Genomic DNA, 21,562 nt, shown 5'->3' with positions numbered 1-21,562 from the left:
ATGGTGGCAATGTGGATGATTTCGGTGCGGGAGTTGGAACAAGCGACGAAGGTGGCTACGGTGGCGCCGATGAACTTCAAGATGGACTCCATGACGCGGAGTGAAGATCGACCCCCAAGATGATGCCGGACATGGGCACATACCTTTGCATGCCCTCTTTTGCGTAATGAACTTCGTTTTTATTTGTGCGCAAACTGTTTATGTCATTTGAATTTGAATTTGTTTGTGAAACCCTATGACAAATTTCAGATTTGTAATTTTTCTGTTTGCGGGTCGTTGCGCTGGTGCCCGAGCAAAACCCGCATAGCCGATCCGTAAAAAAAACATATTTTACAAATATACTTTTTAACGGATCCGTTTAGGGATCTGCATCTGTGCCAGCCCGCGCAGGCCCGCAAAAACGGTTTTGCGCGAACTGCAAACACGTTTTGCGGGCCGGCGTTTTGCGGGGTCTGCTAGAATTGTTTTTAGAATCATAGCATGGCCGCTGCCTGCAGGTATCTGCATCTGTGGCAACCCAACCCCAGACCCGGCCATCTTTTAGCACGACGGCACACCGTCGTTGCCTCGCCGTCGCGCTCTAGGAGTAGGATGGCGTGCCGGGGAGCAAGCTCCGACGGCAGCGCACTTCGTGTTGGTCCCGCTGATGCACCACGGCCACCTGATCCCGGCGGTGGAGCTGGCCGGCCACTCCAAAAAGCCCCCAGCCCAACACAATCCCATCCAGCAACACAATGCCAAACAAGGATTTATATATGTCAACAGATGGGGGAAATGTGAATCCAACGACTGAAGAATAGCGCATTTAACAAGGCCAAGCAGTGAACAAATTAAGGCAGCGACCGACACATAGCAGTAGTAGCAGCTAGCTAGTTTATGGAAACCAAACGTGCTTCATGGCAGAATGCTCGCTAATTAATTAGGACATGATAACACACACAGCAGGAAGCATCATATATATATATATATATATATATATATATATATATATATATATATATATATATATATATATATATATATATATATATATGGTCTCACTTCACAGCTGATAGCATCACACACTCGTATCTAGCCGTGGCCACGGAGGGAGGAGAGATGACTCACTAATCCTGAGACATAGACTCATCCTCTGAATCTGAACTGGGCTTCCATGAATCTGAACTGGAACTGGGCTCATACGGCTCATCCTGTGAATCTGACATGTTCAAATTCCGCGCGAGCTCCACGTCCAACTCGGAGCTGAAGTGCACGAGGTCCATCTGTAGCACGCCATCCACGTTGCCGGTTCCCTCATGGGTGATATCGTCGCGGAAGTACTTGCCGTCATCTGGATACACCATCTTCCTTGCGCAAATCATGTCATAGTAGCAACGTCCTATTAACAGAATAAAACCCGGATCAGTAAGATGATAATAAGCCAATTCAGATTCATGATGAATAGTGCATTCAAGCATCGTGAGAAGCAGATCGCCGTGACCCAAAGTACTAATCAAATGCCGCTATCACTTGCTAATCAGCCGTGCCGCGGCAGAAAAGTAGAGGACTTACCCGCATATGCATAGGGCAGAGGGCAGCAGAATGCTGCTGTCCTTGGCTTGCGTGTTATGTCCCACAACTCGGCGTAAAATAGGGTCCTCGAAACATTCTCATCAGAAGTTGCCATGAAGTTCACGTGGAAGCACGTATCAGTGCGGGGGTAAATGCCATGGGCGATTTGCTCCATACAAATTATAAAATCAAGTTCATACTTTGGTCCCTACAGCAAGCAAGAAATTAAAAAGCAAGAGTGTTTGTTGGTCAAATCAAGGTAAAGCCAATATACGTATGTAAGTAGCAACTAATGATTGAAAACAGAAGAGGAAGTTCAATGCCTACCCAAAAATGTTGGTCCGTGTAATCCTTGAGCAACTGTTCAATCTTTGAACGGAACCAGCTCCTCCGCTCCTCATACTGTGATCTCTCGCTTGATACCACCCTCAAGGCGGCCTCTGCACAAAGTTCAGGGGCAGGAGCTTGCACGGTGCCACTAGTTTGAGACCTGAATGTTTTTTTGAACTCGAACCATAAGGCCGAGATAAGAGCTCTGATGTCATCGACGCACAACACAACACCACTAGTTTGCGCCTTGGTTATATGTGAGAGCAGCTTGCTTCGGCCATCGGGCTCGAGCAGCAGCATCTGGTGAAATTCGCCCAGCTGAAGGGGCAACGGGTGAATAGCAGCCATGGCCGCCTCGTGGAAGGGGTTCTTTTCAGACCTCTTTGTTGTAGATGATAACATGTCAACAAGGTCGCATTTTGCACTGCAGAGTTTCTCTAGAGCACAAGCAATTGAGGACTGGGGGTCGGCGAACAAGGCAAGGTTTGCAAGCCCCTCGAGGGAACGGACAACTAGGCAGATCAGAGATAGGGGGTCCATGACGTCATTGTACTCTTTCAACATCATGCGGTCAGAAGCCGGGAGAACGGAGCCACAGGTCTCATGCCAGACTGAGTTAATGATGATGTTGGAGAGAGCGTCACAGGGGCCATAGCAGTGGCCGGCCATGAGGATGCCGCGCATGAGAGAGCCCGAGGGTGCGTGCAGCATCTTGAAGGCTTGGACGTACAGGTGGTGGATCATGCCATGGAGGTACATCTTGAGAGAGCGCATGTAATCGCAGTCGTCGCCACCGCACGAGGCCTTGAGAAAGTGTTTCTGGAAATCTGCTATCGTGAGGCAAGCTTGCAGCTTGCTAGGTAGTCCGGACTGCAGAGACGAGATGGCGGTCCCGTCCAGGCGGAAGGTGGTGGAGCTGATCCTGGCGCCAGCGGTTGCACTACTAGAGACGACAAGGGGCTTTGTCTCGGACGAGATAGCACCGTCATCGAGGTTGTGACGGACATGGACGACCAGCCCATCTTTGGTGTTGCTAATGTTGGCGACACACATCGGGGTCATGGTCATGTGCAGCACACGGTGGATTGCTCGGACATCCTCAGCCGTGAGAGGGGTGCCATTGGCCGAAAACAGATGCTTGTTGAAGAGGTCGAAGTCGCCATGTTTGAGCCGGATTGCCATGACCTGAACCAAGGTGGCGGGCAAACGGTGGCCTGCCTCGGTGGCTGCACACTCAAGGGCAGCCTTGGTCCTGTCGGATTCAGGGTCGAGTGCCTTGGACGGCTCTGCATGGTAGAGATCGTGCTGGACGAGCTTGACAGCGAGGAGGAGATTGGCGTTGGCCCTGTAGAGGTAGCAGAAGGCTTGTGGCTCGCTGAGGCATCCAAAGTATGCCACAAGGAAAGCCATGAGACTGTGGCTGGACCTGCATGCAACCTCGTGCCAGGGGTCGAAACCGGGTCTGTGCCTCTTTTTCTCGGACCTCATGCTCTCATCATCGGACTCCATCTCATCGGACTTCGTGTTGGGCTCGGCGTCGAGGGTGGTGGTGGGATGGAGGGCGAGGGTGCTCTCATCGGACTCCGTCTTGGGCTCGACGTCGAGGGTGGTGGTGGGGAGGAGGGCGAGGGTGTTGAGGATGATGTTGGAGACGGGGTCGAGGGGGCCGAGGCAGAGGCCGTCGGTGCTGAGGAGGCCGTAGAGGTCGGGCATGGCCTTGCAGGGCAGCCGGAGCCGGCGGAACGCCTGGTCGTAGAGACCGACGATGAGGTTGCGCGTGGCTTGGCACAAATTGTCGTCGTGGGGAAGAGGGGCATACTCGTGGCGGCAGTTGAGGCTGTGCAAGCACGAGATGAGCCCCCTCCGAGAGTGAGAGCCGTCGGAAGAAGAAGAAGTGGATCCAGACGCCATCTGCGAGCGAGCGAGCGAGCGAGCAGAGACGGTGGACGGAGCTTGTGTTTTTCTCTGGGCAGCGGCGACCGTGTGATCGAGTCGGTCTGATGGGGAGATATTATATGGAGTGGGATGAGTTCGTTCATTGGTCGTGACTTGCCTCCTTTGTCCCCGAATACGTACAATATGAACATATATATTACCATATATAAACGTATATTACCATATAGTATATATATGCCCCTTTCTCCCTTTATTGGCATGCAGCCACGCCGTAAACGAGTCGGCCGTTTTGCAAACCTTGAGATCGAGATCCACTTGTAAACGGGTCCCCAAATACGTACGCGTACACGTTTTAGCGGTCGACGACCGACACCTCACCTGCGCGCGTCTACGTTTTCTCTTTCCCTCGCTCGTCTCGTCTCGTCGTCGTTGACTCGGCCTCGCGTCTTCAAGACTAGTCACACGCACGTCTCTCTCTTTTTTTAACACAATACAGACGTAAACATTTATATACACACGAATACACATACACTCACTCCTGTAAACGTACACACGAACACTCTATCCTCATGAGCATCTTCGCAAGACTAAGCCTGTATATCATCTTGAAAACCTAGCTACCATCTTGTTCATTGTAAAGTGCACGAACTGATACGGTTTATATACAGTATTGCTAAAAAAAAGGATTTCCCTTTGTACAGCTTATGAAGCATACAGTGATCCCTTGTTTCAGCAGTATGGTTCACTTTGACCTGCATCTATGTGAGCACTATATTGGTTTCAGCTTGGTTGGGGTGCGCCCCTCTCTATGAAAAATAAATTTAACATCAAATATTAAACTAATAAGAATAGATACAACTCTTGGTGGCACGAAGCATCTTGGTGCATGTTGTAGTTTTTTCATGTTTAGCCGTGCATGTTGTAGTTTTTTCGGTTTTCGTCTAACAATCGCTCCGACCCTGGCCTTGGTACCATCGCTGATGGCGTGGACAGGACAGTGGACAAGCAAATGATCCAAAGCCAAGACCTGGTCAGTCTTAACATACTATGTAACCTGGCCAGTCTTAAACATATCATATCAGGGCCATATAACAGCAGCTAGCGTAGCAGGTTAGGATCACATAGGATAGGATGGCTGCCGCCTGCAGGTATCTGCGCCTGTGGCGATCCAACCCCAAACCCGGCCATCTTTTAGCACGACGGGCTAGCAACACACCGCCATTCCAACGCCCAAGGCACACCGTGGACGGTGAGAGGATGGCCTGCCGGGGAGCAAACTCCGATGAAGGCGCTGCCAAAGCGCATTTCGTGTTCGTTCCGCTGATGCACCACGGCCACCTGATCCCGGCGGTGGACGCCGCGCTGCAGCTGGCCGCCCACGGCGCGCTCGCTAGCATCGTCGTCACGCCGTCGTACACCGCGCGCCTCCGCCCCGCGGTCGAGTCGTCGGGCCTGCCGGTGCGGCTCGTGGAACTCCCGCTCGACCTCGCCAGCACAGACGACGTCGACCGGATCCCCCCGGACCAGGAGGCCGCCTACCTCCTCGCCGCGTCGCGCCTCCGGGCCCCGCTGGAGCACCACCTCCGCGCGCACGCGCCGCCTGTGACGTGCGTCGTGTCGGACATATGCCACCCGTGGACCACCGGCCTCGCCGCCAGCCTCGGTGTCCCGCGGCTCAGCTTCCTCGGCATGTCCGCCTGCTGCCTCCTCTGCCTGCAGACGGAGCACCATGCCGCGGCCATTCGCAACGCCTATGCCGCCATTGACCACTGGCACCTCATCCCCGAGGAGCCGGTTGAGGTGAAAATGCCCACCGCGGCCCCTGGGTTCCTGCGGCTACCGGCGTGCAAGAAGCTGGCATACGAGAAGCTGGCATACGCTGTCGAGCGGGCATGTGTCGAGGTCGATGGTGTCATCCTCAACACCTTTTTGGAGCTAGAGCCGGAGACGGTCATGAGCTGCATGGAGGTCAGGAACGTCAACGTGTGGGCCGTCGGTCCGGTGTCGTTGTTCCACTATCACCAGAACGCGGCGGCGCTGGCGGCAAGAGGGAACGCGCCCACCATCGACGCCGACGAGTACCTCCGGTGGCTCGACGACAAGGAGTCGTCCTCCGTCATCTACGTCAGCTTCGGGAGCAGCGCCGTGCACGCGGCTCCAAAGCAGGTCATGGAGATCGGCCTTGGCCTCGAGGCGTCAGAGCACCCGTTCATCTGGGTGGTATCATCGGAGAATGCCGGACAGGACCAGGAGATCCGCAGGTTCCTTGAGGAACTGGAGGCCCGGGTCAGCGGTCGCGGCCTGCTGATCAGGGGCTGGTCACCGCAGCAGCTGATATTGTCCCACGCGTCAGTGGGCGGCATCGTGACGCACTGCGGGTGGAACTCGATGATGGAGGCGGTTGCGGCCGGGCTTCCAATGGTGACATGGCCGCACCTGGCGCACCAGTTCCTGAACGAGGCCTTGGCCGTGCGCTCGATGGAGACCGGCGTGAGCATCGGGGTCGAGTGGTCGAAGGAGGAGGGGGTGGAGGTGGCGGTGGTGGAGCGAGGGGTGGTGGAGGAGGCGGTGAGGAGCATCATGGGCGGAGGAGACGAGGCGGCGGAGAGGCGGAGGAGGGCGACGGCGCTCGCAACGAAGGTGCGAGAGGTCGGCCAGGAGGGCGGATCTTCTTTCATAAACCTGCGTCGTTTGGTCAAGCGCTACCAAGCAGTGACGTCCCATGATGCATGAATATCACCTCAGATATGATAGACAGTTTAAGTTTTTGCAGCCCCTGCTTTAAGTTTTTACACTTGGATTGAATAAAGAGTTTAAGTTTGATCCAAACAAACCTATAAGATTATTTTTCCTTGAAGGTGAAGCCAACAATACCTCTTTATTCTTTTTTCTTGGACGCGAATACTCGGAGGGCTTTCCCTCAAGACCTGTTTGATTGCTTGCATTAAATTTAGGCCCCCTGCATCTGTGGCCCGACTCAGCCTGGCTGATTAGAAACAACCTCTGGGCCATGTTGTGCACGTCGGTTGGTCCTTATTGCTGATCAATTTTACGTATTGTGCTTCAGATTATTAGCCAGGAGTTTGCCACCGGCAGTAGCCAACCCTATCCTATCACGTCAATCCCATAAAGGCTATTATCCATTGTTGTTCGCTCGTGGTTTTGTCGCATAATTAGTAGTATTTTTTGGGCTAATTACTAGTCCAAAATCTCTGTTAATACCTGCATATTGATCATGTGCTTGACCATATGTCTCTGTCCTGGGTTTGGTTGAATTAATTAAGATTTCATTTAATGTGGCTTAACCTGAAGATTGAGTTATTCCTATTTAAGGTATTGCTTGGTCCTACTTCTAGCTATAGGATATGGTTCTTGATGCTGGTTTCTGATTTACTAGGTGTTTATACCATAGTTGCTAGAAATCCGGATGGCCCGGGTCGAGGAGGAAGGGGGCCGAGGATCGTCTTCCGAGCGAACAAGGTTATACATCTCCGGGACGCCAATTTCTTACATGGGTCAAGATCCACTTAATTTCGGGTCGATGACCTGGGTTGATTCATGAAGGGAGATCTTCTCTCGGCAAACAGTTTCGTAAAAGATAAAACTCAATCCTTCATATGTTCCCGCCAAGCAGTGCCATGGAGTCAGCGTCAATTAATTAGTACTCAACGCATCTGATTTGCTTCTTCCCTACAGAGCACGCACAAAGCCATCCCCAATCCCTCCCCTAAAAAATGACATCCCAATAATCCTTCATATGTTCCCGCCAAGCGGTGCCATCGAGTCTCCGACCTCCCCTAGCGACTTCCCAGGTGGCGATGACGACGATGGAAGAATGGAGCACAACAAGCCGCGGTGTGACGGCCGTGTGAGCTTTGGCGGCCGTTGAGGGACTTGAACTTGTAGACGAAAGCTAAATCGAAATAGAAAATTCAAAAAAGAAAGCTAAATCGAAACCTGAACTTCTAATCCTTAAAATCAACACACCAAACTCTCTGATCCTGATCTATTTTGAACCTTGAGCGTGTTCTCAGAGGTATTGTCTACGTGGTAGGTCTGGCTGCAGCCAGACGCGACTGGGCCGGGCCGGTCTATTTTGAACCTTGAGCATGTTCTCAGAGGGATGGTCTACGTGGCAGGTATGGCTGCAGCCGGACGCGGCTGGGCCGGCCCGGTCTATTTTGAGCCTTGAGCATGTTCTCAGGGGGATTGTCTACATGGTAGGTCTGGCTGCAGCCGGACGCGACTAGACCTACTCAAGAGAATCGAACTTGGGTGCTCGTGCTTTAGAACCGCTCCCCCTAGCCAACCTACATTTAGTGATAGATGAGAAGCACGAAAATATTTAACCACATTCCACAACATCGAGATTTGACAACATTTTTAATATTTTTTTGAAAATTGTCAATAATTTTGAAATCCAAATATTCTTGAAAGCACAAAACAGTTTTATGTCGGGGGAGTGGACGGCCGCAGTCAAGTCCCGGGTTTGAGCTGTCACGTCCGCAGACCCTGTTTGGGAACGTGCTCAAGATTCAAAATAGACCAGGGTCGAAGAGTTCGTGTTGTGCTGATCTCAGAGACTAGAAGTTTAGGGTTTGATTTTGCTTTCCTCTACGAGTTCAAGGTTTATTTTAGCCCTTTTCCCCGTGTGGGACTGTGACCATCCGGCCGGCTGCCGGCGTACCTAGCAGGATGGAGACTCGGAGCGAGGGCGTACTTGGCGTGCATATGGCGCGCGGGCGGATTGCAAGGGATGCCTGCTATCTTGGGTACTCATTAGGACTCAGCAACCATGGAACGGGATCGTGACCCGGTGACCGACCTACGTCGACCCGCTGTCATTCCCGACCCTCGATCTGGGTCGATCAACCTTGGGTCATGGAACGCGACATCGAGCCCGCTTCCTGCTAATATGGTTTATACCACCTTTTTTTGCGGTTGGAAAGAGCTTTCACTAATCAAGGTGGATCAAGATGATCCAAAGCACACAAGTTTCAACTTCCTCCGGTCCGAGCGCAGCCATACAGCTGTTTTAACACATGTCCGAGCAATTCAAGCTAACTCATGACTCACACAATTACTACCGCACCCTACAACCATCACCTTCACTTCCCGCTCACCATGGATGGTTGCTTTTATCTCCTGTACCAGTCCAGCATGGATAGACCGATTAGTATCAGTTTGCAAGATCATGGCCGCCGCCTCCGAACTATCCGTCTCGAGCATAAACGGTTGTGCGCTCCACTCAATTGCAAGGGCGGACCCTTCTCTACATGCTTCAAGCTCCGCTGAGAGAGCATTATCACATGTAAATAGATGGCGGCATGAGGAGAAAATGATTTGGCCATTCGCCTCCCAGTATTCAAGAAAGTGTTGTTGGCTGGCTCTTGTTAGCTTCTGGTGTGACTGAAGAAGGAAGGACAGATGTCGTGGTCGTTCTTCTCAGAAATGTGAATAGTAGCAAACAAATGATAGCTAGCTAAGCTCTTGGAGATCAAAGCCACACAAGTTGTATTTCTGCTCACGCATACTTATGTGACATCTCAGTTATAATACCATACATAATTGATGCATCCGAAGTATGCCACAAGGAAAGCCATGAGACTGTGGCAGGACCTGGTTGCAACCTCGTGCCAGGGGTCGAAACCGGGTCTGTGTCTCTTCTTGGACCCCGTTTTGGCGGCGGCGGCGTCGCTGAGGGGCTTGGTTTTGGGGTTTAGGAGGGCGAGGGTGTTGAGTGTGATGTTGGAGACGGGGTCGAGGAGGCCGAGGCAGAGGCCGGCGGTGTTGAGGAGGCCGTAGAGGTCGGGCAGGGCCTTGCAGGGCAGCCGGAGCCGGCGGAACGCGTCGTCGTAGAAACCAACGATGAGCTCGCGCGTGGCTTCTTGCAAATTGTCGTCGTGGGGAAGAGACGCCTCCTCATCGCGGCAGTTGAGGCTGTGCAGGCACGAGATGAGCCCCCTCCGAGAGTGAGAGCCGCCGGAAGAAGAAGAAGAAGAAGAAGGGGATAATCCAGACGCCATCTGCGAGCGAGCAGAGACGGCGGGCGGACGGAGCTGGCGTTTTTCTCTGGGCGGCGGGTCGCGGGGAAAGGCCGGCGGCGACCGTGTTGCGGGGAGAAGAGCAGATCAATGGGCGGCGACCGACTTGTGCTTCAAAGTAGCACCGTGATCTTCATGATAGAGAGTCTTCTATGTTGTCACTTTCATATACTAGTGGAAATTTTACATTATAGAACTTGGCTTGTATATTCCAATGATGGGCTTCCTCAAATGCCCTATGTCTTCGTAAGCAAGCGAGTTGGATGCACACCCACTTAGTTTCTTTCGTTGAGTTTTCATACACTTATAGCTCTAGTGCATCCGTTGCATGTCAATAGCTACTCACTTACATTGATATCCATTGATGGGCATCTCCATAGCCTGTTGATACGCCTAGTTGATGTGAGACTATCTTCTTTTTTTGTCTTCTCCACAACCACCATTCTATTCCACATATAGTGCTATGTCCATGGCTCACGCTTATGTATTTCGTGAAGATTGAAAAAGTTTGAGAACATCAAAAGTACAAAACAATTGCTTGGCTTGTCATCGGGGTTGTGCATGATTTAAATATTTTGTGTGATGAAGATAGAGCATAGCCAGACTATATGATTTTGTAGGGATAATTTTCTTTGACCATGTTATTTTGAGAAGACATGATTGCTTTGTTAGTATGCTTCTAGCTTGAGCAGCAACTGGCTTGCTGTTCTTCTTGAAGTTCCCCTTCTTCTTTCCTTTGCCCTTTTTCTTAAAACTAGTGGTCTTGTTGACCATCAACACTTGATGCTCTTTCTTGATTTCTACCTCCGCAGCTTTCAGCATCGCGAAGAGCTCGGGAATTGTCTTGTTCATCCCTTGCATATTATAGTTCATCACGAAGCTCTTGTAGCTTGGTGGCAGTGATTGGAGAATTCTGTCAATGACGCAATCATCCGGAAGATTAACTCCCAATTGAATCAAGTGATTATTATATCCAGACATTTTGAGTATATGCTCACTGACAGAACTGTTCTCCTCCATCTTGCAGCTATAGAATTTATTGGAGACTTCATATCTCTCAATCCGGGCATTTGCTTGAAATATTAACTTCAATTCCTGGAACATCTCATATGCTCCATGACGTTCAAAACGTCGTTGAAGTCCCGATTCTAAGCCGTAAAGCATGGCACACTGAACTATCGAGTAGTCATCAGCTTTGCTCTGCCAGACGTTCATAACATCTGGCGTTGCTCCAGCAGCAGGCCTGGCACCCAGCGGTGCTTCCAGGACGTAATTCTTCTGTGCAGCAATGAGGATAATCCTCAAGTTACGGACCCAGTCCGTGTAATTGCTACCATCATCTTTCAACTTTGCTTTCTCAAGGAACGCATTAAAATTCAACGGAACAACAGCACGAGCCATCTATCTACAATCAACATAAACAAGCAAGATACTATCAGGTACTAAGTTCATGATAAATTTAAGTTCAATTAATCATATTACTTAAGAACTCCCACTTAGATAGACATCCCTCTAATCCTCTAAGTGATCACGTGATCCAAATCAACTAAACCATGTCCGATCATCACGTGAGATGGAGTAGTTTCATCGATGAACATCATTATGTTGATCATATCTACTATATGATTCACGCTCGACCTTTCGGTCTCCGTGTTCCGAGGCCATATCTGTATATGCTTGGCTCGTCAAGTATAACCTGAGTATTCTGCGTGCGCAACTGTTTTGCACCCGTTGTATTTGAACGTAGAGCCTATCACACCCGATCATCACGTGGTGTCTCAGCACGAAGAACTTTCGCAACGGTGCATACTCAGGGAGAACACTTCTTGATAATTTAGTGAGAGATCATCTTATAATGCTACCGTCAATCAAAGCAAGATAAGATGCATAAAAGATAAACATCACATGCAATCAATATAAGTGATATGATATGGCCATCATCATCTTGTGCCTGTGATCTCCATCTCCGAAGCACCGTCATGATCACCATCGTCACCGGCGCGACACCTTGATCTCCATCGTAGCATCGTTGTCGTCTCGCCAATCTTATGCTTCCACGACTATCACTACCGTTTAGTAATAAGGTAAAGCATTACATCGCGATTGCATTGCATACAATAAAGCGACAACCATATGGCTCCTGCCAGTTGCCGATAACTCGGTTACAAAACATGATCATCTCATACAATAAAATTCAGCATCATGTCTTGACCATATCACATCACAACATGCCCTGCAAAAACAAGTTAGACGTCCTCTACTTTGTTGTTGCATGTTTTACGTGGCTGCTACGGGCTTAAGTAAGAACCAATCTCACCTACGCATCAAAACCACAACGATAGTTTGTCAAATAGACTCCGTTTTAACCTTCGCAAGGACCGGGCATAGCCATACTTGGTTCAACTAAAGTTGGAGAGACAGTCGCCCGCAAGCCATCTATGTGCAAAGCACGTCGAGGGAACCGGTCTCGCGTAAGCGTACGCGTAAGGTTGGTCCGGGTCGTCTCGTCCAACAATACCGCCGAACCAAAGTATGACATGCTGGTAGGCAGTATGACTTGTATCGTCTACAACTCACTTGTGTTCTACTCGTGCATATAACATCAACATAAATAACATAGGCTCGGATGCCACTGTTGGGTTTCGTAGTAATTTCAAAAAATTTCCTACGCTCACGCAAGATCATGTGATGCATAGCAACGAGGGGGAGAGTGTTGTCTACGTACCCAACGCAGACCGACTGCGGAAGCGATGACACGACATAGAGGAAGTAGTCGTACGTCTTCACGATCCAACCGATCAAGCACCGAAACTACGGCACCTCCGAGTTCGAGCACACGTTCAGCTTGATGACGATCCCCGGACTCCGATCCAACAAAGTGTCGGGGAAGAGTTCCGTCAGCACGACGGCGTGGTGACGATCTTGATGTACTACAGCAGCAGGGCTTCGCCTAAACTCCGCTACAGTATTATCGAGGTATATGGTGGTAGGGGGCACCGCACACGGCTAAGGAATAGATCACGTGGATCAACTTGTGTGTCTAGAGGTGTCCCCTGCCTCCGTATATAAAGGAGTAGAGGGGGGGGGGAGGCTGGCCGGCCAAGGAGGGAGGCGCAGGAGGAGTCCTACTCCTTCCGGGAGTAGGACTCCCCTCCAATCCTATTCCAATTAGGATTCCCCGAGGGGGAAAGAGGGAGAAGGGTGGCCGGCCACCTCTCCTAGTCCTAATAGGACTAGGGGAGGGGGGAGGTGCGCAGCCCCCTTGGGCTGCCCTTTTCTCCTTTCCACTAAGGCCCATGTAGGCCCATATGGCTCCCGGGGGGTTCCGGTAACCCTCCCGGTACTCCGGTAAAATCCCGATTTCACCCGGAACACTTCCGATGTCCAAACATAGGCTTCCAATATATCAATCTTTACGTCTCGACCATTTCGAGACTCCTCGTCATGTCCGTGATCACATCCGGGACTCCGAACAACCTTCGGTACATCAAAATGCATAAACTCATAATATAACTGTCATCGTAACCTTAAGCGTGCGGACCCTACGGGTTCGAGAACAATGTAGACATGACCGAGACATGTCTCCGGTCAATAACCAATAGCGGGAACTGGATGCCCATATTGGCTCCTACATATTCTACGAAGATCTTTATCGGTCAGACCGCATAACAACATACGTTGTTCCCTTTGTCATCGGTATGTTACTTGTCCAAGATTCGATCGTCGGTATCCAATACCTAGTTCAATCTCGTTACCGGCAAGTCTCTTTACTCGTTCCGTAATACATCATCTCACAACTAACATATTAGTTGCAGTGCTTGCAAGGCTTATGTGATGTGCATTACCGAGAGGGCCCAGAGATACCTCTCCGACAATTGGAGTGACAAATCCTAATCTCGAAATACGCCAACCCAACATGTACCTTTGGAGACACCTGTAATGCTCCTTTATAATCACCCAGTTACGTTGTGACGTTTGGTAGCACCCAAAGTGTTCCTCCGGCAAATGGGAGTTGCATAATCTCATAGTCATAGGAACATGTATAAGTCATGAAGAAAGCAATAGCAACATACTAAACGATCGTGTGCTAAGCTAATGGAATGGGTCATGTCAATCAGATCATTCAACTAATGATGTGACCTCGTTAATCAAATAACAACTCATTGTTCATGGTTAGGAAACATAACCATCTTTGATTAACGAGCTAGTCAAGTAGAGGCATACTAGTGACACTTTGTTTGTCTATGTATTCACACATGTATTATGTTTCCGGTTAATACAATTCTAGCATGAATAATAAACATTTATCATGATTATAAGGAAATAAATAATAGCTTTATTATTGCCTCTAGGGCATATTTCCTTCATTTATATCATATTGCTTGAGTTTATCCCTCTATATCATGTCATCTTGCCTAATGCGTTATTCTGTTCTTATGAACTTAATACTCTAGATGCATGCTGGATAGCGGTCGATGTGTGGAGTAATAGTAGTAGATGCAGAATCGTTTCGGTCTACATGTCGCGGATGTGATGCCTATATACATGATCATGCCTAGATATTCTAATAACTATGCGCTTTTCTATCAATTGCTCGACAGTAATTTGTTCACCCACCGTAGATTATGTTATCTTGAGGGAAGCCACTAGTGAAACCTATGGCCCCCGGGTCTATTTTCCATCATATAAGTTTTCGATCTATTTTATTTTGCAATCTTTACTTTCCAATATATATCATAAAAATACCAAAAATATTTATCTTATTATCTCTATTAGATCTCACTTTTGCAAGTGGCCGTGAAGGGATTAACAACCCTTTATCGCGTTGGTTGCAAGGTTCTTGTTTGTTTGTGCAGGTACAAGGCTGACTTATGTGTAACCTCCTACTGAATTGATATCTTTGTTCTAAAAAACTGAGGAAAATACTTACGCTACTTTGCTGCATCAACCTTTTCTTTACAAAGGAAAACCAATGCATGCTCAAGAGGTAGCACCAGCGTCCAGCTTAGACCTGTGATACCAGTCCTCATTGAGAAGGTGCAACAGTTCGAGGTGCCGAAGAAGCATATGGGGCGGCTGCATGCCTTGGTTACACCGGCGTCCAGAGCAACCACTTCGGTTCTACGTGTAGGTTGGCATCCTGGACCTCGGATCCCTTGTCGTGTTGCTGGCAATGGAGAAGTTGCCGGTGAAGAAGCTGCAGATCGCGGACAAGGGAGTGAAGGTGCCGATCCGCCTTGGTAGATTCTACGAGTGGCGCGTGCAGATTCAGTGGTTGGAGGACAGCCCAGTGTTCGTCAAGGGGTGGAAGAAGTTTGCTGCCAAGATTAAGATGCGCGAAGGCGACACCCTCGTCTTCAAGTACAAGGACGATGGGTTCAACCTTCAGATGTACAGGGCCACCACGTCTATGGAGGTGGTGTTCCAATGCATTCACCAAGCCGAGTGAGTGCCACCCCTGATGAACTACTAGGGGCTGGGGCGCGCCCATGGCGCGCCTCTTGACATGAAGTTGTGCGCACTTGTATTGCTGCAGCGCCTCAAAGCATCTCATCCTACCATTTTCATACGTCCGTACACATTTGTCATCGATTGTTAGCAAACTAACAGTTGTTGTTAGCATCACGATATTTGTTTTATCTTTTTATGTAAGAGGGATGAAAGCTTTGGCTTCATTTAAAAAAGCAAGGTTTACTGAATAGCATAGAAAATTAAGTAAAATTACTAAATGAAATGAATGAAGATTTTCCATGCCATTCAGATCAAAGGAGAAAACAAACGAGCTTTACCAGCATTATAATTTATTCAACTAAACAATTGTATGTAGCACCAACTCAAGATGCAAAAGTGTTAGCTCTGCAATCAGATCATGTGGGTGTACTCTTCTCAAAGATTTTCTGTAGGCTGATGCTGATGATGTTCGCAGTTCTGCTGCAAAAGCAATTGAACCTGCAGCTTTCATTGGTTCAGACTTTCGTCCTAACAAATCAAGTGCCCGTTCAATCTGCAGGTTGCAATTTCAAGTAATCACAAGGCAAAACAAGCAGAAGAGGGTAGCCTAAACCCTGCAAGCCAATTTGTTTTCGTCATTTCTAAACCCACATTGTCTTGATCAATGTTCTGCATCAGCAGTGCAGACGTATCAAACATATCGTCCAAATTATAAGATCCACAAATTCAGTTTTTCGTTGCTCCCCACCAACTATAAGGCCTTAATACCTAGTTACCGACGGAGTTGCATAAAGTAAGAAACGCAGCGACATGAAAGCAATTTGCAGTATCAATACCTCTCGCCTTTGAGGTTGTCATCGACGCCTCCGTCATCCCCAAGATCCTCCTTCAGTGTTCCGCTTGCTTAAGATCTGAAAACAATACGCACACCATAGTACACAGAAGAAACAGAACATTAAGCTGTCAGCAATCCATAACTTCTGTATACACACCGAATCCAATCCGACGCCGCAAGAAAGATTCAAAATCTACTCACCGTGTCGTGGTTGTCGTGGTCGACCAGGAGTTCAGGAAGGCTTCCCCGAGCTGGCTTTGGCACATGAGTGAATCCTGAACCAGAGAAACACCAGAAGAAATAGATCATCACCATGCCAACTGAAAACAGGAGGTCTAGGGAAGATCAAAGAAACACCTCAACAACCAAATCGACTATATCTCTTCTTTAATAATTTCTTTTCTTCTTTGTAATTCTAATTTTTCAACATGGCAGAAGAATCTATCCCTATTAAATCTTGCATTAAGATCTAAATTTACTGTGTGACATACATGATAATACCCCAGCCAAAAATCTGAGAAGAGAAAAAACTAAAAAACTAAAAAACTGAGAAAGTTCCCTTAGTTATTTTAAGTTTCCATCGAACTGGCAAAATCATCTGTAGGTAGTTCCAGTTTTACGCCGCCTGCAAGAACTGAACTTCCTCGGCCACCTCACAAATGTAGGACAACTCAGGCAAGCAACAATATATTGAGGATGAAAAAAACGCTTATCAATACATGAGTTGAGAAACCAATAATATACCTTCAGATTTAACAACGCAATTATCCTAGAAAGATCTTAAGCCAGGAGAGCTCTTCAACTGAATAAAAAAAAGCAAGTCTGCATATCAATCAACAGTAAACAAAAAACACGCTGCTAATTCTTAATATCATAAACCTGTAACATTTGTACACACGAAGCCATGTCAGTAGTTCTTACGCCAAATCAGTATACCACTGCCATAGTACTACACCGTGTAATTACTATACGATTAACAGACTAAGGAAAAATCATTTCAACATGAATGAGACGAACCATACATACCTAATTGAGGTATAATTAAGGTGTAAATTCAGGCACATATCTCTGCTTATAGAAGTGTCTCTTACAGTACTCTCTTCCATAGCTTGATTACAGATCTAAGCTTCTGTGTACCATGAACCAGACAGCCAGACATGGCAATGATGAGCATCGATATATTAAAAAATATATTCCTTCAAGTCAGAGGCAGAAAAAAGAGAACACTCATTCAGCTACCACATAAAGGCATTCACATCAGAAATTAAATGTAGTGGCTTATCAAAATACAAAGGTAATAAAATAAACCTGAATAACCGGATCATGATTTGGTTCTGGGAAGTAAACAAAATATCAGTAGAAGGACTGAAACATCTTAATACACAATGTATTTATTTATTGTTTGTGAGAATAACTAATGTATCACTGTTGGGTGGGGGCCTAGTTGTAGATTTGCCTCAGTATTACAAAATGAAGTGAAGCATTAGTTAGTAGCAAGCACTTGCTGAAACACTTCAAAACTCTCCAACCACAATGGAATAAAACACTTGCTGTGGTGAAATAAGCAGAAACTTACAAAGTAATACTCCTAAACTCTGATTTCATACAGTTAACCTATCTAATGCTAACCCACATAGTAATCAATCAAAAAACAGAACTTACAACGTGCAGGTCCATGAGAATTTTAAAACACTTGGGACTGTGCTATTGTCAATGGCAAACTAAATGCTATTAACTGACAAAAGCGTGACACTCAACCAACTAAGTGACCATGTATGCTCCGCTTCCCTGTAGGGGACATCTCAGGTTAAAAGGCCCCAAATATTGAAGATTTAAATTTTAAACAAGTGAGGTGAAGAGGGAGACTATCTGACATACAACCAGCTCCGAGTAACTTAGTTCCATATTTTTTTCTCAACATATATCTTATAGTATCTCAAGATTTATGGAGAAACAAATAGCTAGAGTTGTTGATTAAGCCACAAGAAAATGTATCACAATCAAGAAATAAATAAGGAAGCAAAGCTATAATGTCAGAGGACTAGAGGAGTCATTACTCATTAGGAGAAATTAATATACTATTACTGTAACTAAAACCACTTTAATTAAAAGGAGCTGTCATGTGCACTTCAGGAGACGCTCACACATCAAGAATGTTGATTTTAGGAGGCTAGAAATTTCCACATTACCGTATCTAGAATTCAAGAGCATATGCTCATCGTGTGCTAGGTATATCACCAGTACAAAGCATTATCAACAACTTCACTGCAGATTGATTCCAGGTATTTTGTTAATCCAAGGGAAACAATCAGGGATGGAGCAGCTCACAGCGACCCCAAGCAGCTGCCTGGGCTCAACCGGAGAGTCTATCAAGCATTAGCGTCAATATATGGGTTAGCAATGATGTTTTGCTGGGCAAACACCGGCCAGCAGTGACCCTGCCCATGCTCAGTCAGTGAGCTAGCTCCACCACTGGAAACAATGGATATCAACTAAAACATGAACACTGCCAGCTCACCAGACCTTGAAGCTGTACAAATTAAGAAGCTCGACCAGAGTACAACCTAAGATAGCCAGAAAACTATGGAAGGACGGTGCACCTGCCGGATGGCATAGATCTAATCAAGTTTGGTGACCTCCTTGTGAATTTCTGAATCTGAAACCATCAGAATAGTCTCATGGATTCTTGTGGGGGAAAGAGACCTCATGGCTTCGGTGGTCTTGTTGTCACTGAAACTTAATTGTGGAGATCGTGAACTCTCATGGAGTCATGTGTATGACTGAGAGTATGCTAGCTTGATGTTGCTGACAAGTAGTTGGATGTGAATTCAACTTCAGGTGTTCTCTAGTTACCTTTACCCACTAAAACCAGAGAACAACCGCCTACTGGGCATTTAATGGAAAGGAAAACTGGTTAATACTTCATCCACCTAGCTTAGGATATTGACAGGAGAAATAGCAACAGAACCAAATTGAAGGACATAATATCATCAGAATGGCACCTGGCTTGTAATCGCTATAGATCTGGCCAGATTTGGATCGGTGGTGACCTCCTTGCGCAAACCTCCTGGTGTATTCCCCTTCAGGACCATGGCTTACCAAATCTGAATATCTATTGGTCGACTTAAGGAATGATCGAATGAACAATATCACGATTTAGATATAAGGATAGAGGCATTAAATTCAGTATGGAGGATACAGGCAATCCAACTCTAGCTGGCAATAGGACATGATGCAAGTTGCTTTGCTATACAAGTTCAATCCAGTTGCCACCAACAATGTTGCACTCAATCATAAAGCAAAGGGCAAAGAGAATGTTGCTTTCATATGTCAGGAAACTCTTTGAACCAAGACTGCCAATCGTTATGCCCCTTTCAAGGACACCTATAATGCACACAAAAAAGATGCCAGTTGTGGTAAGCCATAAAAATGAGATGCTGCTGCTAGCCACTGATGCAGAAAATCAGAGAAGGTGGGCACAGAGTAAAGATCAAAGATTCACACAATAATTAGCAACCAAGCAAATGAAAATCTTCTTTAGGCTAAAGGTTATTCATTGAAAATAGAGCTAACGACGTCAATTGACAACAATGGGAAATAAGTGTACTGTTCTTAAACTACCACTGACCACGAAGGCTAGCAACCATTGTGCGTAGGGCAACTACTATCTTGAGGAAGGACTGGGATTTATTTGGCTGGTGATGCTTAATTGCCCCAACAATAGTGATTCAACAAGGCGTCACCAACAACGAATGCTAACGTCATATTTGGAAGTACATACCTGTAGAATATTATCTTCCCGGTTTAAGATTGCTCTCGTTAAAGAATGACAATAGTAAATCCCTGCAAAAAATGCTACGGTTTGAAACACCATCACCATTGACTACACTGAATGAACACAAAAGACATACCTCAGCATCCCAACGTGTACAGGGGTGCCCTTCTCATGTACAACTCTGTAGTTTGTGATTTCAGGCCATTCCATGGAGGCCACCATGCACTCATCACAAATTATGCTAACTGCATCACCACAGTGACATCCATTTCACCTTCTGCTCACAATCAATTAACCATGGATATACATTTACTATTTTCTGAATCGCTAGTCAAGCACATGAAAAAATATTTCAGTTCAGAGGAGTTGTATTCGGCCACACCTGTCAGAAGACGCCTCAATCTATAGGTAAGCTATTCTATGTTGCATTGTTTCTTATGACTTCATCTTCTATCTACACTTTGCAAATTTATGTTGTGGGGCTTCACACAGAATTAGTATATTTCGTAATAATTAATTTGTATTTCTCAAACAAAGTCTTAAAAGAAGCAACCAAACACCATGCCATCAGCAGCCTAGCAGCCAGCATGGACCATAGTCTATTTCGAAGAATTGATAACTCATCTGCAACCAATTCAAATGGATCATAGTGTCAAATTTAGTAACGAATGTTCCAACCTGGAGCCTAGCCGTCTCCTTTTGACTTGCCTAGTTTTTTCTCTTCCTTCTCTCTTGCCTGCAAGCAGAACAACCTGGCCCATAAGTGATCTTTCCCCACACATTCACATAGAACAAGCAGTTTGACGTCGGCCAAAAATCAGGAAAGCCGGTCGCCAATTACCAATTCGGGCCAAAATCATAGTCTTTGATGAGGAAGTCACCGAGTTCCAGGAAACATACCTTCTGGTCCTTCTTCAACTTTTGCTCCAGGAAACGTCTTTGATGACCGTTTGCGCCACGACGAGGAACGCAGAGGGGCGGTCACCGCTGGCTGACTTGCCGGCGTCGAGGTAGATACTGATCCAGCGTCTCCGCTGCCAGCAGCCTACCACCACTGCCATCTCGTAGGTCGTCGGATGCAGCGGAAGGAAGCCGTGCTACGCCGCCACCGAAACGCCATGACGCATACCTCGCCTCGTCCATTGGGGCAGCAGCACGACGCATCGTCGGATCCAACCGAAGGCAGGCTCGAGCAGACGAGAAAGCGCCCTGGTCTCGCGTGCGTTGACTGCCTCCGTGGAGTTACCTTGGGGAGGTGTTAACTGAGCTGCAGTAAATCGCCGGACGTGGCATAGGCGAGGAGGCGCTCCTTCCGCGACTCTTAAAGGGTTTAATTGATGAGTGCTTTTGCTGCTCATGATGTATAATGGGGCTGATGTTGTGATGCTGGCGTATAGAGGCCGTAGAACATCTTCTTTGGGCTAGGAGTGTGTTCCCCTAGTGTAAATAGTTGTCAGGTTGCTTAGGTATGCACCCGACAGTAACTTAAGAGTACTATCTACTATCTCCATTCAGAAATATACGACGTTTTGATAGGCTAAACTAGCTACTTGTTGTTAATCTGTCATCAAAATCTGCTACTATACTTTTTTTAATCAATCTGCTACTATACTTATTAGTACATGTTCTATGTGTGATTGCGATCTGGTGGCAACCACACCAATTTTGAAAAAGATGAGG

General features: G+C 47.3%; 2 protein-coding genes and 1 long non-coding RNA gene across 7 annotated transcripts; 1 reads left to right on the top strand and 2 right to left on the bottom strand.

Annotated features, from left to right (window-relative positions):
* Positions 1-1,080: 1,080 nt before the first annotated feature.
* Positions 1,081-9,803, bottom strand: LOC147974391 (uncharacterized). The gene is made up of 6 exons (XM_087520028.1): positions 9,397-9,803; positions 5,902-6,459; positions 5,019-5,599; positions 1,879-3,992; positions 1,552-1,759; positions 1,081-1,378 (listed from the first exon to the last, which is right to left on the bottom strand). The coding sequence occupies exons 1-6, from the start codon at positions 9,801-9,803 to the stop codon at positions 1,107-1,109; spliced, it is 4,140 nt and encodes a 1,379-aa protein (XP_087376154.1). The 3' UTR covers positions 1,081-1,106.
* Positions 4,917-6,548, top strand: LOC125553373 (UDP-glycosyltransferase 73C5-like). Its single transcript, XM_087519462.1, has one exon. It carries the CDS (start codon positions 5,035-5,037, stop codon positions 6,508-6,510), a length of 1,476 nt encoding a protein of 491 aa, XP_087375588.1. The 5' UTR covers positions 4,917-5,034; the 3' UTR covers positions 6,511-6,548.
* A 5,578-nt stretch (positions 9,804-15,381) lies between the features above and the next one.
* LOC125513137 (uncharacterized) lies at positions 15,382-21,024 on the bottom strand. Of its 5 annotated transcripts, none has more exons than XR_015601951.1 (9): positions 20,724-21,024; positions 20,561-20,618; positions 20,019-20,127; positions 19,889-19,950; positions 19,307-19,491; positions 16,852-19,219; positions 16,309-16,382; positions 16,109-16,183; positions 15,382-15,941 (listed from the first exon to the last, which is right to left on the bottom strand). It is a non-coding gene; the product is annotated as an uncharacterized LOC125513137 (long non-coding RNA). The 5 variants fall into 5 exon arrangements; XR_015601952.1 differs by lacking the exon at positions 15,382-15,941 and having other exon boundaries at positions 15,961-16,183; positions 16,852-16,909; positions 17,134-19,219; XR_015601949.1 differs by lacking the exon at positions 15,382-15,941 and having other exon boundaries at positions 15,961-16,183; positions 16,852-18,990; positions 19,110-19,219.
* Between the last annotated feature and the right edge of the window lie 538 nt (positions 21,025-21,562).

The sequence above is a fragment of the Triticum urartu genome, chromosome 4A (genome assembly GCF_056163025.1).
Source record: "Triticum urartu cultivar PI428250 chromosome 4A, HENAU_Tu73, whole genome shotgun sequence".
NCBI classification, from domain to species: domain Eukaryota; kingdom Viridiplantae; phylum Streptophyta; class Magnoliopsida; order Poales; family Poaceae; genus Triticum; species Triticum urartu.
This window is presented reverse-complemented; position numbering and strand designations above follow the sequence as displayed.